Below are 18,118 nucleotides of genomic sequence, written 5' to 3'. Positions count from 1 at the left end.
TACTTTGTCCTCAGTTTTCTCCTTTACACGGATTGGGGAAGCTAGCAAGCAAGCCAGCAGTGGTGAAACGCGTCAAGGAAGGTGGTTACGGATGGAGACATCAATAAATGCAGTTTAATTTTATACAAAATACACATAGAAAGAAAAGCTATATTTTGGGGTGCAGCTTTTATTCATTATGCTGTGGATTATAAATTCCCCCATTAGGGGAGAAAGTGCTCCACCACAAGTAAGGGCCCCAATGCCAACCAAACTGTATCTGTTATCAGTGGTGTATTTTAGTATTGTGCTGCCCTAGCCAAGACTAAAATCGGGTGCCACCCCCATCTAAATTTGTTTTACCCCTTCCTGTTTAACATCCACCCCTTCATCTGTAAACTCCACCCCTTCCTGTTTGGGCTCCACCTCCTTCTATTAGATAGCCATCTCTGCAGGGGTGGTAAAGGGGGGTGAGAGAGATAGAGGCGGTGGGAGAGAGAGAAGGGGGTGAGAGAGGGAGAGGGGAAAGAAGAGAATAGGTGGGTACACTTAAATAAAGGACCTAATCACACCCATTGGCAGACAGTGGTATTAGGCCTGGCATGCCTATTTTAAATGTAGGTGCCAGGCCTCCCATCCTCACCTCTGCCAGTGCATATGGGCATGGGCAAGCATTTCCAGCCATTCAAGTGAATGAACATTGAAACATTCAGGATATGGTGAATGTGCAGCGTGTGGCCAGGGAGGTCCCGCGTGGCCGACCCTGCGATCACAGGCTTGGTGATTAATCCATGCAATGCTGTCTGACGCCAAGAACTGCACTGTACAAAGGGGCTGTCAGGCCTGGTTCACACCTATGCATTTTTTAGTGCATTTTCAGTTTTGCAGAAACACACTACAGTCCCATTTAACATGGTTTTCTATGGGTCATGTTCACATTTATGCAGTTTATGGAAAGGGCCAAGGTCTATTTTCTGTTTTTTGGTTCCATAGACTTCAATGGATCAAAAAGGTGTATTGAAAAACGTAAAATGCACCTGGAAAATGCAAAGTGCAACCTGCATAAGTGTGAACCAGGCCTTAGGCTCGATTCACACCTATGCATGTTGCTTTTCAGCGTTTTTGGAGGTTTTTTTTTCATGCTTGGCACGTTTTTGAGCCGCGTTTTTGCCGCGTTTTTGCCGCGTTTTGCGTTTTTTTTTTTTTTTTTTCATTTTTTTTTACAGTCTTACAAAAAAATTACAAAAAAAAAAAAAAATAAAAAAAAAAAAAAAAAAAAAAAAACGGCAAAAACGCACCAAAAACGCTGCAAAAACGCTGCAAAAACGCTGCACTTGCGTTTTTGATGCTTGTCCATTGAAAACCATTACATGCAAAACGCTGCTTTTTGCATGAAAAAAAGTCCCCGACCCTTTCCAAAAACGCTGAGATACAAAAAAGCATTGATGTGAACATGTTCCATAGGAACCCATGTTAAAAAATTCCCGTGCATTTCTGCAAAATGCAAAATGCATCAAAAAACGCGCTAGTGTGAATGGGGCCTTAGAGAGCACATGCATGCTACAGAGTGGGGAGAGGGAAGACAATACTCAAATGGATCCAACAGGTCATCAGCAAAGAAGAAGAACACACAACTTCTCCCCCCCGTATCCAGCGTCCACTCCCTTCCTGAGCTAGGGAGGAGCCCAGCCACCATGCCTCCATGCACTCTGCATTACACACCCTGATTACAGGACTGGGTGGGGGGTGACCTGCTGCTTCCCTAACACTTCTGTAATGTGTGCAGCCCGCTCCTCCCCACCCCCTCTACATGGGCTTGATGCTTCAGGTGGCAGTTCTCTGCTGAGACCTCCATTGAGCTTTCTGGCTTCTGGACAAGGGGGTTGCATAGATGGGCAATATGGAGAGGAGGGGCAGGGCAAGGTGCAGGGAGGGGCGAGCTGACAGCCCTGGGCCAAGAACTATAGACTGTCAGCGCTGCCCCCCCTTCCCACACGTCATACAGTGCTTTGCTCCGAAGTGGACCAGAGAGGAGACTGCCAGTCTATTCATACAGAAACATGGATTAAATTCATAGTGTCCCCTCTGCCTGGGGGCAGTGCCACCCAAAGAAAATGCCTTATACCGAAGGAGAGGATCCCTGTGGCCACACATCAGTGCAGTCCCTAAAGTCAGTGGGAAAGTGCCAACCTCAGCCTGGACTCCAGCCAGACCATGCCTCTAACGTGTTTCGCTCCACCCCCTCTGAGCTTAGTTATGGGATAAGTTCCGAGTGGCAGAGCAAAATGCGTTGGTGGCGTGGCCTGGCTGGAGTATAGGCTGAGGTTGGCACTTTCACACTGACTCTAGGGACCACACAGATGTGTGGCCACAGGGATCCTTTCCTTCTGTATAAACCATAGCAGGAGCTGGGACGAGCTCCATCCCGTGCCAGCGTTCCCAGCAGTGGATGCTAAAAGATCTATACACACCTCACTTCAACAGAGCCTGAGCAGCACACTAAGTTTGCATTGGATCGCAAGGCAAACACCTTGTTTGCCTCGCAGGAGACACGCCCCTTTCTGTCACCATGTCACCCATATTTTAATTCAGTGAAGAATGTCCAGGTTTAGCAGAACGCTGGACATATTTGTAATCCATGGGCGTGATTGCCTGACGTGGTTGCCACGGGTGACATGACATGGTGGAAAGTCACTGGATTGCAGGATTGGTGTAAGTATCTGCCCCAGCACTGGTTGGGGCGGCTGGGTAAGCAGACAGCAACAATTAAAAATGGCTCCCGCTGGTTGCTTTGGGCAACGGCACTCACTATTTTGTATAGCAGGCAGAGCACATAAGTCCTTCCCAGGGTTCAATTCCTCAATACAGATGGAACAAAGCAGTTCCCCGACTCACTTCCACGGTTGCTAGGGGCAACGACTGGCAGGTCACATGATCAGGTGGTTCCGGAACGAGCCCCCAAATGTAGCGGTACCCCTGTAGGGGCTGCTGAAAGTTGTGGTCCCACCTGTCACCTCTGTCCAGTCCGGCATTCTCTCCTCAGTCACTCTTAAGACAATGAACAGATTGGTACTTTGTTTTTATTGAGGGGAATTTAACTTGGATAGGTAAGGGAATTATGAGAAGCCTAGAAACAAATTGATGAATCGCTTCAGTGATGAATCACTGTACTCCAGTCTCCTCCAGCACATCACTTGTTTGCAGATGATCTCCTCTCTCTCCCCTGGATTATCTCCAATCTCTCCTCTGCACAACACTTCAACTCCCAGGACTAGGGTAACTCTGAAGACAAAAATCTGCAGAAAATCTAATAGTGTGTATGGGGCTTTAGTCCGTAGGGTTCAATCATGAGTTGCCCACCCTTTGCAGCTATAACAGCTTTTGGGAAGGCTGTCCACAAGGTATAGGAGTGTGTCTATGGGCATGTTTGACCATTCTTCCAGAAGCACATTTGTGAGGTCAGGCATTGATGTAGGAGAAGCCCTGGCTCGCACTCTCTGCTCTAATTAATCCCAAATGTGTTCTATTGGATTGAGGTCAGGACTCCTCCACCCAAGACTGGTGCAAGGATTTTTGACACCCTAGGCGTAACCTCATTTTGCCACCCCCCATTGGCTCTGTCTTTGGCTCCACCCCCTTTACCCTGCCCATGTAACAAAAGGCGGTGCTATACAGGAGGCATCAGCTCTGCTTCCTCTTGTGCCGACTCAGTTCTTCTCACTGATGGTCGAAGATGGCAGATCGGGAACCTGCAATCTGGGCTTGAAGGCCCACCATCCCAAAGCAGGAGGTGGCAGGCCACATCAGAGGGCCAGCGATTGGGCACCCCTACTGTAAGGGATGCATTGTGTGTTTCTGTGTGGAGGCCTCCACTCCTCAGCAGCTGGGCACAAATGACAGCTGGGAAGGTCGTCTTGTGTGTGGAGGAGGAGGAAGCTTCCATAGGATAAGAATAGGCCCTAGCAGCATTACATCACCCATTCATATGGAGCAATGTATGGACAGACAGCCTATACCAGTGCAGGAGGGGGAGAAAGAAGAGGGGGAGAGGAGAAGAGGGGGGAGAGGGAATAGGAGGAGAGGAGGAGGCTTCAACTTTTCTGGGAAGGTTGTCCACAAGGTTTAGGAGTGTGTCTATGGGAATGTTTGACCTTCTTCCAGAAGCGCATTTGTGAGGTCAGGCACTCGTGTGGACGAGAAGGCCTGGCTCACAGTCTCCACTCTAATTCATTCCAAAGGTGTTCTATTGGGTTGAGGTCAGGACTCTGTGCAGACCAGTCAAGTTCCCCCACCCCAAACTCGCACATCCATGTCTTTATGGACCTTGCTTTGTGCACTAGTCCAAATCATTTGGTGGAGGCGGGATTATTGTGTGGAGTTGTTTTTCAGGGGTTGCGCTTGGCTCCTTAGTTCCAGTGAAGGGAACTCTTAAGGTATCAGCATACCAAGACATTTTGGACAATTTCAAAAGATCAAAAGATCAAAGGCATTGAAGATTGACATGGACAATGCTGCCCCTAGAGGCCAATACAGCAGGAGGGACAGTAATATAATATATTGAGGAGGACTGCCCCTTAAGTACTGTGATTTGTTAAAAGTCTAGATGGGATGGCAATGGGGTTGGGTCTGGATGGTGTATGATTGAAGTATGAAAGGACTGAACAAGTCACAGAGCTTCCTCTCTCTACCCTTTTCGCTCTTGGTTCAAGTCTGGTGACTCTCTGAGCCGCATGGCTCCCTCTTTTGCCATCCTGAGCCCAGTGGACGAAACAATATCTCCAGAAAAGCATTGTGATAAGTATCTTTGATGTTCTTGTATTATATGTTCTGTAGTTTTATGCTTTGTAATATCTTTCTTTAGTATTTTCATGTTAGTGTTTTCCTATTTTCTTGAGAAATAAATAAGACTTTGTTTTATTAAGCAGTGTGCTTGGTTTCATAGGTAACCTTGTATTATTGTGATATCAATAGTAACATGTGATCAGAGTTTTAATAGACTAGCTAACTATAGGAATAGACAAGGTTATACATATATGCAATAAATAGAGGGAATCCATAACCACCCTCGAATAGTATTTATTGTACCATTACTTCAATGATTATGTTATTTCTCTTTCTTTTTCAATAAACTTCGACTTCTAAAAAAAAAAAACAAAAAAACAGAGAAAGAGAATAAGGCCAGCCATTCTTAGGTCAAATTTCGAAGGAATTTTCTTTTGGAAATCGTATCTAAGAATTTTCGTTCGAATTTCGCACCATTAGTGGGCTGCAGCAATGGCCGATTTTCGTGCGGGGCCATCGAATGAGTGATTGGGCATGTTGGAAATGTTTGGAAAAACAAACAATTTTCTCATCAACAATGGGAAAATTGTATGAGAAATATAATTTGAAAAAGAAATGCGCATGAGCGAAAGAAAAGAAAATTCCCGAAAAGAAAATTCTTGAAAAGAAAAGATGATTCCTGGCCACAAAAATCCTTTTCTGTAGTAACATGAGGTGGAATTGAAGGCTTGGTTGGTTTTGAAATCAATGGTGGATCAAAAAAACACACAAAATTTCAGATTTTTGAAAGAAAATGCCTTTGGAAATTCAACCCATGTATGGCCTGCATAATCAAGCAGTCCAGGAAGAACCTTTGACAGGAAGGATCAGTAGTCCATTAATACACACCCAACACATTGCTGCCCTAGTCTCTAATTCCCTTAACATCTCAACACAACCTTATAGAGAACAACAGAAGTGCCAACCACTTAGCCACTGTGATATGCTTTATTAATTATACAGTCTCTGGACCAATAAAAAGGCAAATTTTTTCAGTTATTGAAGAAAAAACAAAAAAACAATGAACCAATCAAAAATAACAAAGAAGTCCACTGATGAAAGAGAAATCCTGGCTGAATTGGATGTTCCTGTATTTTTTTTTGTTATATTTAGTCATTTCTTCTTCGGTGCTTGTTTATTGGTATGGTTGTCCTTGTGTTGTCATGATTGCCCTATTATTACCTCATGTGTTGTCATGATTGCCCAAGTATTGCCCTGTGTTGTTATGATTGCCCAATTATTGCCCCATGCGTTGTCATGATTGCCCAATTATTGCCCCATGTGTTGTCATGATTGCCCAAATATTGCCGCATGTGTTGTCATGATTGTCCAATGTGTTGCCATAATTACCCAATTATTGCCCCATGTGTTGTCATGATTGCCCAATTGTTGCCCTATGTATTGTCATAATTGCCCAATTATTGCCCCATGTATTGTCATGATTGCCCAAATATTGCCCCATTTGTTGTCATGATTGCTCAATGTGTTGCCGTGATTGCCCAATTATTGCCCCATGTGTTGTCATGATTGCCCAATTGTTGCCCTATGTATTGTCATGATTACCCAATTAGTGCCCCATGTGTTGTCATGATTGCCCAATTGTTGCCCTATGTATTGTCATAATTGCCCAATTATTGCCCCATGTATTGTCATGATTGCCCAAATATTGCCCCATTTGTTGTCATTATTGCCCAATGTGTTGCAGTGATTACCCAATTATTGCCCCATGTGTTGTCATGATTGCCCAATTGTTGCCCTATGTATTGTCATGATTGCCCAATTATTGCCCCATGTGTGGTCATGATTGCCCAATATTTGCCCTATGTGTTGTCATGGTTGCCGGTGTGTTATTCACCTTTGTGGTGTACCTGCTCTCACAATTGCCAGTATGTTGCCCATGGATTACCACAGTTATGTCATTGAGGGAAGTGTGTTTTCAATATTACTATAATTGAATCATGGGAGGCCCATAGCTGTTAAATCCCACCCTGAAACACTTTAGTATTTGTCCCATGCCTCTAATACACTGTGGCACACAGTGTGCACCACTTGAGTCTATCCTCCTCCTGGATCAGGGGTCTCCAAACTTTTGAAACAAAGGGCCAGATTACTGTCCTTCGGGTTTTAGGGGGCCGGAATGTGACCAGTGGGATTAGAAAACACCCTGCCATCAGTAGGGGTAACCAATGCCCCATGACTGGTTTTAGTGGGAGGATTGGTGCTACCCTATCAAGGGAAGGAATAGTGCCAGTTGAAGGAATAGTGCTCCACCATTGGCATCCATGGGAGGAATAGTGCCCCAAATTTAGTGTCCATGGGAGGAATACTGCCCCGTCATTGGTATTCATGGGAGGAATAGTGCCCTGTTGTTGGTGTCCGCGGGAGGAATAGAACACCTAAATTGGGGTACTATTTCTCCCACTGACACCAATTTAGGAGGTCTATTCCTCCCATGGACACCAATGAAGGGGCACTATTCCCTTCATTAACACCAATGATGGGGTACTATTCCTCCCACTGATACCAATTAAGGGGGGCACTATTCCTCCCACTGACACCAATGATGGGGCACTATTCCTTATACTGATACCAATAATGGGATACTATTCCTCATATTGATACCAATGATGGGGCACTACTCCAGCTACTAATACCAATGACAGGGAACTATTACTTCCCACTGATACCAATGATGGGGCACTATTCCTCCCATTAACACCAATGATGGGGTACTATTCCTCCCACTGACACCATAATTTGTGTTAATGGGAGGAAACGTGTCCCATCATTGAAATAAGTGGAAGGAAAAGTGCCCCCATCATTGGTATCAGTGGGAGGATTCATGGCCATCATTGGTATCAGTGGGAGGAATGGTGGCCCATCATTGGTATCAGGGGGAGGAATAGTGGCCCATCATTGCTTTTAGTAGGAAGAATAGTGTCCCATCATTGGTATCAGTGGGAGGAGTGGTGGCCCATCATTGGTATCAGTGGGAGGAATAGTGCTTCATCATTGGTATCATTGAAGAGAATGGTGCCCCATCACTTGTATCAGTGGGAGGAATAGTGCCCCATCATTGGTATCATTGAAGGGAATGGTGCCCTATCACTTGTATCAGTGGGAGGAATGGCTGCCCCTCGTTGGGTGTCAGTGGGGGGAATACCGTCCAATCATTGGGGTCAGTGGAAGGAACAGTGCCCCATCATTGGTGTCAGTGGGAGGAATAGTGCCCCATTATTGCTGTCAGTGGATGAAGTGGTGCCCCAAGGGCCGGATAAAAGTGAGCATAGGACCGTATCTGGCTCGCGGGCCACAGTTTGAAGACCACTGTCCTAGATAATCTGAGGCTCATGGCGTTACAAAAGTTCTCCGATATACTTACATCTCTAGAGTTCCTGGGTCTACATATTTGTTATGAGGGACTCCCCCTGTCCTGTTAGCCCACATGAATTCTCTGGTGTTTGAGAAGGACTGCTCTCTGAATTAAACATTTCCCGCACTCCTGAACAGGAGTAAGGACGCTCACCCGTGCGATTCCTCTGGTGTCTAAGAAGGCTTCCTTTCTCTGCAAAACTTTTCCCGCACTCTGAACATGAATATGGACGCTCACCCGTGTGAATCCTCTGGTGTTTTAGACGGTCACTGTTTTGAATGAAACCTTTCCCACAATATGAACATAAGAAAGGACGATCTCCTGTGTGAATTTTCTGGTGTTTAGAAAGTTCTCCTTTCATAATGAATGATTTCCCACACTCTGAACAGGAATAAGGACGCTCACCTGAGTGAATTATCTGGTGTGCAGTGAGTGTTTTTTTGCTTATGAAACATTTTCCACACTCCAAACACGAGTAGGGACGATCGCCTGTGTGAGTTCTCTGATGTATAAGAAGGGTTCCTTTCTCAGTGAAACTTTTCCCACACTCTGAGCATGAATAAGGACGCTCACCTGAATGAATCATCTGGTGTGCAGTGAGTGTTTTTCTGCTTATGAAACATTTTCCACACTCCAAACACGTGTAGGGACGATCGCCTGTGTGATTTCTCTGGTGCACAAGGAGGTTTGCTTTCTGTGTGAAACCTTTCCCGCACTCTTGACATGAATAGGGGCGGTCACCTGTGTGATAATTCTGGTGGACGAGGAGATGTTTTTTCTGAATGAAACATTTTCCGCATTCTGAACATGAAAAAGGACGTTCACCTGTGTGAATTTTCTGGTGGGTAAGAAGGTTTCTTTTCTCTTTGAAACATTTTCCACACTCTGAACACAAATAGGGACGCTCACCTGTGTGATTTTTGTGGTGACTAAGAAATGCTTTTTTCTCATTGAAACATTTTCCGCACTCTGAACATGAGTAACGATGCTCACCTGTGTGACTCCGTTGGTGTGTAAGGAGGCTTCGCTTCACTGTAAAACTTTTCCCGCACTCTGAACATGAATATGGACGCTCACCAGTGTGAATTCTCTGGTGTTTAACAAGGTCGCTGTTTTGAATGAAGCCTTTTCCGCAATCTGAACACGAGAAAGGACGTTCTCCTGTGTGAACTCTCTGGTGTTTAGAAAGTTCTCCTTTCTTAATGAAAGATTTCCCGCACTCTGAACATGAATAAGGACGCTCACCTGAGTGGATCATCTGGTGTTTAAGAAGGTCACTGCTTTGAATGAAACCTTTCCCACAATATGAACATGAGTAGGGACGTTCTCCTGTGTGAGTTCTCTGGTGTACAAGAAGGTTTGCTTTCTCAGTGAAACATTTCCCGCACTCTGCACATGAATAGGGACGCTCGCCCGTGTGATATTTCTGGTGCTTGACAAGATGTCCCTTCTGAATGAAACATTTTCCACACTCTGAACATGAAAAGGGACGTTCACCCGTGTGAATTCTCTGGTGGGTAAGGAGGTTTTTTTTCTCTTTGAAGCATTTTCCACACTCTGAACACGAAAAGGGACGCTCGCCCGTGTGATTTTCACGGTGATTAAGAAATGCTTTTTTCTCATTGAAACATTTCCCGCACTCCGAACATGAATAAGGCTCTTTTGATCTCAGATGGATGTCAAGAGTTGCAGTATGTGATTGATCAGAAGGTTCTCCAGGATTAGAGGGATCTGTTGGTCTTTCTAAATGATAAGATCTCTTATGTATGTTTTCAGGAACAAGATTTACTCCTGTAGAATATTGTGCAATGCCGTTACAATCTGGAGATAAAATAAAATGTCCCTCAGGGGTATTCCAGACATCTGTTGGAAAAGAAAAAATATTTTTCTTATAATTATTCTTCATGCTTTACATTCAGGATCCAGGTTTGTTGGTCTACAACTCAACAGTTTCTCATAGCTCTGGCAATGAACTAAGTACAATCATAACACCTTTCATATGGTATCTCCTTATTTGTTGGGAACATGGCGTTATATTGAGGAATGGAGATGGACCTTTCATATGGTGTACAGTATCTCCTCCTCATTTGTTGGGAACATAACATTATATTGAGAAATGGAGATGGACCTTTCATATGGTGTACAGTATCTCCTCCTCATTTGTTGGGAACATGACGTTATATTGAGGAATGGAGATGGACCTTTCATATGGTGTACAGCATTTCCACCTCATTTGTTGGGAACATGACGTTATATTGAGGAATGGAGATGGACCTTTCATATGGTGTACAGTATCTCCTCCTCATTTGTTGGGAACATGACATTATATTGAGGAATGGAGATGGACCTTTCATATGGTGTACAGTATCTCCTCCTCATTTGTTGGGAACATGACATTATATTGAGGAATGGAGATGGACCTTTCATATGGTGTACAGTATCTCCACCTCATTTGTTGGGAACATGACATTATGTTGAGGAATGGAGATGGACCTTTCATATGGTGTACAGTATCTCCACCTCATTTGTTGGGAACATGACATTATATTGAGGAATGGAGATTGACCTATTAGCCACAGAGTGCTATTCAGGTCCAGGGCTGTGGTCCATCCCTATGAAACCCAGAGATGGCCCCTGCCCCCACCTATAACTGGTCTTCACAGCCGGAGCACATGGAAGGGCAAACGCATGAAAGACAAAACCATTAGAATGCATGCGCTTCCATTGTGGAGACCCTTATATACATTTAGAAGGTTGGGATTGCAAATGATACAGGGTGCCATGACCAGGCCTTGCAGCTTATGCATGCGTTTGCAAATGTGTGCTAACAAAACCCCTCTTTTTAATGTACAGTATCTCACAAAAGTGAGTACACCCCTCACATTTTTGTAAATATTTTATTCTATGTTTTCATGTGACAACACTGAAGAAATGACTCTTTGCTACAATGTAAAGTAGTGAGTGTACAGTATAATGTATAACAGTATATATGTACTTGTATAACAGTGTAAATTTGCTGTCCCCTCAAAATAACTCAACACACAGCCATTAATGTCTAAACTGCTGGCAACAAAAGTGAGTACATCCCTAAGTGAAAATGTCCAAATTGGGCCCAAAGTGTCAATATTTAGGTGGCCACCATTATTTTCCACACAGGTTTCCTGGAGTCCTCTTCCACTCCTCCATGACGACATCATGGAGGTGGTGGATGTTAGAGAACTTGCGCTCCTCCACCTTCCGTTTGAGGATGCCTCACAGATGCTCAATAGGGTTTAGGTCTGGAGACATGCTTGGCTAGTCCACCACCTTTACCCTCAGCTTCTTTAGTAAGGCAGTGGTGGTCTTGGAGGTGTGTTTGGGGTTGTTATCATATTGGAATACTGCCCTGCGGCCCAGTCTCTGAAGGGAGGGGATCATGCTCTGCTTCAGTATATCACAGTAAATGTTGGCATTCATGGTTCCCTCAATGAACTGTAGCTCCCCAGTGCCGGCAGCCCTCATGCAGCCCCAGACCATGACACTCCCACCACCATGCTTGACTGTAGGCAAGACACACTTGTCTTTGTACTCCTCACCTGGTTGCTGCCACAAACGCATGACATCATCTAAACCAAATAAGTTTATCTTGGTCTCATCAGACCACAGGACATAGTTCCAGTAATCCATGTCCTTAGTCTGCAGCAAACTGTTTGCAGGCTTTGTTGTGCATCATCTTTAGAAGAGGCTTCCTTCTGGGATGACAGCCATGCAGACCAATTTTATGCAGTGTGCGGCGTATGGTCTGAATACTGACAGGCTCACCCCCCACCCCTTCAACCCTTGCAGCAATGCTGGCAGCACTCATACGTCTATTTCCCAAAGACAACCTCTGGATATGATGCTGAGCATGTGCACTCAACCTGTTTGGTCAACCACGGCGAGGCCTGTTCTGAGTGGAACCTGTCCTGTTAAACTGTTGTATGGTCTTGGCTACCGTGCTGCAGTTCAGTTTCAGGGTCTTGGCAATCTTCTTATAGCCTAGGCCATCTTTATGTAGAGCAACAATTCTTTTTTTCAGATCCTCTGAGTTTTTTGTGACCAGTATAAGAGAGTGAGAGCGATAACACCAACTTTAACACACCTGCTCCCTATTCACACCTAAGACCTTGTAACACTAATGAGTCACATGACACCGGGGAGGGAAAATGGCCATTTGGGCCCAATTTGGACATTTTCACTTAGGGGTGTACTCCCTTTTGTTGCCTGCGGTTTAGACATTAATGGCTGTGTGTTGAGTTATTTTGAGGGGACAGCAAATTTACACTGTTATACAAGCTGTACACTCACTACTTTACATTGTAGCAAAGTGTAATTTCTTCAGTGTTGTCACATGAAAAGATAAAATAAAATATTTACAAAAACGTGAGGGGTGTACTCACTTTTGTGAGATACTGTATACTGTTATAGGGCGTACACACGGTCGGACTTTGTTCGGACATTCCGACAACAAAATCCTAGGATTTTTTCCGACGGATGCTGGCTCAAACTTGTCTTGCATACATACGGTCACACAAAGTTGTCGGAAAATCTGATCATTCTGAACGCGGTGACGTAAAACACGTACGTCGGGACTATAAACGGGGCAGTGGCCAATAGCTTTCATCTCTTTATTTATTCTGAGCATGCGTGGCACTTTGTCCGTCGGATTTGTGTACACACGATTGGAATTTCCGACAACGGATTTTGTTGTCGGAAAATTTTATCTCCTGCTCTCCAACTTTGTGTGTCGGAAAATCCGATGGAAAATGTCCGATGGAGCCCACACACGGTCGGAATTTCCGACAACACGCTCCGATCGGACATTTTCCATCGGAAAATCCGACCGTGTGTACGGGGCATCAGACAGGCTAATTCCGTTAGTAAGCAGACTGGTTGGTGAGTCGAGCTTGGCATTTTCTCTGGCTTTGTCTTTCTATGAAACCCAGACCCTGAAGACCCTTCTGGGGGTATTCCCACTAGTATGGGCGAAGTCTTGACCATTTATAGTGTCCAGTGACATTGTCACCCAGAAACTCTGACTTTAGTGTAATAACTGGGACTGTGTTTGGAATGTATTCACTTTACAGTGTAAAATTTTCAAACTCTCAGAGCTCAGTCTCATTTCCTATAAGAGACCAAACTGTCTTCCATAGTGTATGATACTTACTTGAGTCCATAGGTAGAGACATTTCTTCTTGTTCACTTTTCATAATCATCCCGACCTCCTCTGTGGTCGGCTGATCACCCCCCACATACGTCTCTACGTCTTCCTCTTTAATCTCAACTTTTATATTAATCCATTCTTCACCCTAAACCCCAAAATAATAGAAAACATCTATTAAAGCTGAACTCCGGGCAGATATAAAAGACACAAATGACAGCAGCTCTGTAATCATTTATTTTTATAAATATAAGCAGTGTAAGTACCTGAATGTGACCTGGCATCAGGCTCTTGTAGTACCTGTACATAAGAGCTCAGACAGGGAGAGGGAGAAACAGAACAAAGAGCCAATCAGCTGTACTGCAGAGCAGAGTGACAGAGAGGAGAGCTTATCAGTCTGCTCCTTCTCCTTTTACTGTCCAGTCACAGGATGGGGGAGGGACAAGACCAGCAAGTGTTATTGACCCGAAGCAGAGATATATTAAGTATACTGACCATTTACTGTGAGCCTAGGAAGCCTGGGACCCGTTCCCTAGTGGCAAATTATTATATCGGCCAGGACTTACAGGAGCAAAGAACAGCACCACGTCATTTAGTATGCACCCCCCCATCGGAGGAACACAAGAAGGAAGAGGACCCATGATTACACATGACTAGACTTACGACCCATAGAAACAAGGAACGAATAATGATTTTATTAAGGCAATAAATATGGGGGTTGAATAATGAAGGGTGCTCCAAGAAGGAACTGGAAATGGGGATGGGTGGTTTGGGGAGAAAAGGCTGTACTTCAGATGTAGAAGTAAGCAATAAAACAAGACTACATAGAAGAATGTCATCTCACAAAATATAGAAATATTTCTGTGTTCTATACAAGTCCACCTACCTGATGATGGTGAGGGATGGTGTGACCTTCCCCCGTGGAATTCCGGGAATAGAGAGGACAGCATCCTCCCATAGACTGCTGAGCTCCACTCACCAACGTTTCTTCTTTTTCTTCTTTAATCTCAAGTTTGATATCTTTTGGTTCCTTTTCCTAAACCCCAAAAATGATAGAATATATTTATAAAAAACAACAAGAGGTTACATAAAAGAATGCCCTCTCATAGATTACAATTCTGATGGCATTCTATTTGTTCAGTCCCACCTACCTGATGATGGTGAGGGATGGTGTGACCTTCCTGTGTGGAATCCCAGGAATACAGAGGACGGGGACATCTCTCTGGTGGGTTCCTATTACTGGATCCATCTGTAGGAAACACACACACTGACTGAATACATTGTTTCTATGTGTTTATCAGATGATGGGGGAATTTAGGTGGACTCTCCATACTGCTCTCTCCTTTACAATAAATTCTCCCGGTAATGTGAGGGGCGGATGATTCTCCATCATGACGTCCTTGTAGACAACATCTGACTCGATGTGAAGGTCTACAGATCCTCATTCATAAACCTAGAGTCTTGAACAGTTTCTGTATTTAGTGTTCTTTACTCACCTGTGCTGATATCTAGAGAGTATTCCTCTTCTTTAGTTGTTACCATTATCCCAACTTCCTCCGTAGACTCCTGATAACACATCACAGTCATCACCTCTTCTTCCTCTTTAAACTCGACTTTCACAGACATCTGTTCTCCATGCTAACAGAAGGAAAAGAAAAAAGTAAAATGTGAAGACCAATAGGATAAGAGAAGAGTGTAATCTCATACAGTCTAGAGTCACTTTTATGTTCTTCCCATCTACCTGATCAACGTGAGGGATGGTGTGATCATCCTGTGTGGAATCCCAGGAATACAGAGGACCTCCCTCCTTAACAGACTGCTGAGCTCCACTTATCAACATTTCTTCTTCTTCCTCTTTAACCTCAGCTTTAATGTCTTTCAGTTCTTCACCCTAAACCCCAAAGATGAGAGAACCCATTTGTAAAAACGAACAAGAGATTACAAAGAAGAATGTCCTCTCATAGATTAGAATTCTCTCTGAGTTCCAGTTTCTCAGTCTCATCTACCTGATGATGGTGAGGGATGGTGTGACACTCCTGTGTGGAATTCCAGGAATACAGAGGACAGGGACATCTCTCTGGTGGGTTCCCATTACTGGATCCATCTACCTGATGATGGTGAGGGATGGTGTGACCTTCCTGTGTGGAATCCTGGGAATACAGAGGACGGGGACATCTCTCTGGTGGGTTCCCATTACTGGATCCATCTGTAGGAAACACACACACTGACTGAATACATTGTTTCTATGTGTTTATCAGATGATGGGGGATCTAGGTGGAGCCTCCGTACTGCTCTCTCCTTTACAATAAAGTCTCCTCTTACCCGGTGATGTGAGGGGCGGCTGATTGTCCATCATGACGTCCTTATAGAGATCCTTGTGTCCTTCTAAATACTCCCACTACTCCATGGAGAAATAGACAGTGACATCCTGACACCTTATAGGAACCTGACACACACATACATGATACAGTCACCATCCAGCATCTGCTAGAGATAAAAGACATCATAAACTTACTGACAGTTTGTACAAAATCATTAATTTTTACAATGGTCTGTAGATATCATGGGCTTATAATTTGTTATGTTATGATATGATAACTTTTTAAGTATAAATCAGGCAAATTACTTGTTATGAGTTTTGTCAGTGTGAGTTTATATGGTTTAAATATCGATTGCCTTTGTTTTTAATCTGAGTTCTGTCATCTTTCAGGCTGTCAGTAAAAAATATGTTCAGTTCATAGATTTTTCATGTTTTGTCAGTAAAAAATGCTGTGGGAGGTTGGCAACACTGCTATGAAGGAAGAGGACGGACATGACGGGGGGGGGGATTACTGGGTGTAAATATAATATAAGGTCTTATTACCTCCTCTGTCGCCAGTTCCAGCAATGTCTCCTCTCTACTTCCTCCCGACTCACCTCTCGCCTAGAATTTCTTTGTTAGCCCCCCAGGTCATGTCCTCTTTCTAGTAGCTCACTTCCTGTCTGTATATCACTTCCTGTCTTTATATCACTTCCTGTCTGTATATCACTTCCTGTCTATATATCACTTCCTGTCTGCATCTGACATTACTTCCTCCCCATCTGTGGCATCACTTCCTGTGTCTGTATAATCACACTTTTCCTGTCTCTGTGTTCCACTTAATAAAATAGGGAAAGATCTCCACCTTGACAGTAATGTCATTAAAGGGGGGAGTCCTATCTATTATCAGTATGTGAATATTATAAGATAACACTGCGGGGGTTAGAAAAAATAGAAACCACCAGATCCTGTAACCATCTTAATCACTTGACCTCCAGAAGGTTTTACCCCTCCCCCTTCCTGATCAGGCCATTTTTTTGCGATACGGCACTGCATTATTTTACCTGACAATTGCGTGCAATGTGCAACGCTCGTGCAACGCTGTAACCATATGAAATTTAAGTCCTTTTTTTCCCACAAATAGAGCTTTCTTTCTAATTTCTTCATCAATTTAGGCCAATATGTATTCTGCTACATATTTTTGGTAACAAAAATTTCAAAAAGTGTATATTGATTGGTTTGCGTAAAAGTTATAACGTCTTCAATGAGATTTTTTTTTCTACTAGTAACGGCGGCGATCACCGACTTATAGTGGGACTGTGATATTGCGGCGGACAGTCGGGACACTGGTGCTTTTTGGAGACCAATGACTCTAATACAGTGATCAGTGCTAAAAATATGCACTGTCACTGTACTAATGACAGAGAAGAGGTTAAGTTCAGGGGGGATTAAAGGGTTAAATGAGTGCCTAGCTGGTGTTTTATTAAACGGTGGAAGGTGCTTAAGCTACAGATAGACAAAGATCCGTGTCCCTGCTTTGCCTTATTATAGGCTTACCTATAGCAAAAAAGTGTTTTGTAAGGGTTTACAACCACTTTACCACTTCAATACCAAGGGCGTCATATGACGTCCTTTACTTTGTTAGGGGATATCTGAATGATGCCTGTAGCTACAGGCATCATCCAGATATCATTCTTTCCAGCCGGTGATTCTGTGCATGATAAGAACAATCATATCGGCTGTTCCGCCCCTTGATCATTCTTATAGGCGACAGGAGGGGACGCCCCCCCGCCCCAATCCGATACTTCTCTGGGCTCTCCCGTGCCATTAGGGGCCCAGAGAAAGAATAGATCGTCGCCGGATGACGACGATAGAGATCTCTGGTGACCAAATGGTCACTAGTCATCTCTATGACCATCGGAGGCCCGGGCACGACGTTATGACGTCACTCCCGAGTTCCCGGAAATAAACAAAGCCGCGACCCGCAGCTGTCAGCATGAAGATCGGTGATTTTTTTCCCGATGTCATGCTTTCCAGCCTGGAGGAGAGATGTGGGGTCTTATTGACCCCACATCTCTCCATAAAGAGGACCTGTCTCAATAGATTCCTATTACAAGGGATGTTTACATTCCTTGTAATAGGAATAAAAGTGATCAAAAAAAAGTGTAAAAATAAAAAAAATTAAGTAAAATTAAAAAAAAAAAAAAATAAATAAAAATAAAATGCCCCTGTCCCCGGTAGCTCGCGTTCAGAAGCGAACACATATGCAAGCCCCGCCGACATATGTAAACGCCGTTCAAACCACACATGTGAGGTATCGCCGCATTCGTTAGAGCATGTGCAATAATTCTAGCACTAGACCTCCTCTGTAAGTCTAAACTGGTAACCTGTAAAAATTTTCAAAGCGTCGCCTATGGAGATTTTTAAGTACCGAAGTTCGGCATCATTCCATGAGTGTGCGCAATTT

General features: G+C 44.0%; 1 protein-coding gene across 1 annotated transcript in view; it reads right to left on the bottom strand.

Moving 5' to 3' along the window:
* Positions 1 to 5,734: 5,734 nt before the first annotated feature.
* The window catches only part of LOC141106875 (uncharacterized), a 30,618-nt gene continuing 18,234 nt past the window's right edge, over positions 5,735 to 18,118 (bottom strand). The window contains exons 7-14 of the mRNA XM_073597804.1: positions 15,675 to 15,708; positions 15,359 to 15,558; positions 15,094 to 15,243; positions 14,849 to 14,990; positions 14,504 to 14,601; positions 14,239 to 14,388; positions 13,359 to 13,500; positions 5,735 to 10,036 (exon numbers count right to left, since the gene is read on the bottom strand). Of these exons, the coding sequence (XP_073453905.1) occupies positions 8,202 to 10,036; positions 13,359 to 13,500; positions 14,239 to 14,388; positions 14,504 to 14,601; positions 14,849 to 14,990; positions 15,094 to 15,243; positions 15,359 to 15,558; positions 15,675 to 15,708 (2,751 nt within the window). The 3' untranslated portion in view covers positions 5,735 to 8,201. The remainder of the gene's footprint in view (positions 10,037 to 13,358; positions 13,501 to 14,238; positions 14,389 to 14,503; positions 14,602 to 14,848; positions 14,991 to 15,093; positions 15,244 to 15,358; positions 15,559 to 15,674; positions 15,709 to 18,118) is intronic.

The sequence above is a fragment of the Aquarana catesbeiana genome, linkage group LG08 (genome assembly GCF_042186555.1).
Source record: "Aquarana catesbeiana isolate 2022-GZ linkage group LG08, ASM4218655v1, whole genome shotgun sequence".
Lineage (NCBI taxonomy): Eukaryota > Metazoa > Chordata > Amphibia > Anura > Ranidae > Aquarana > Aquarana catesbeiana.
Note: the sequence above shows the minus strand (reverse complement) of the source record. Positions and strands in the feature narration are given on the sequence as shown.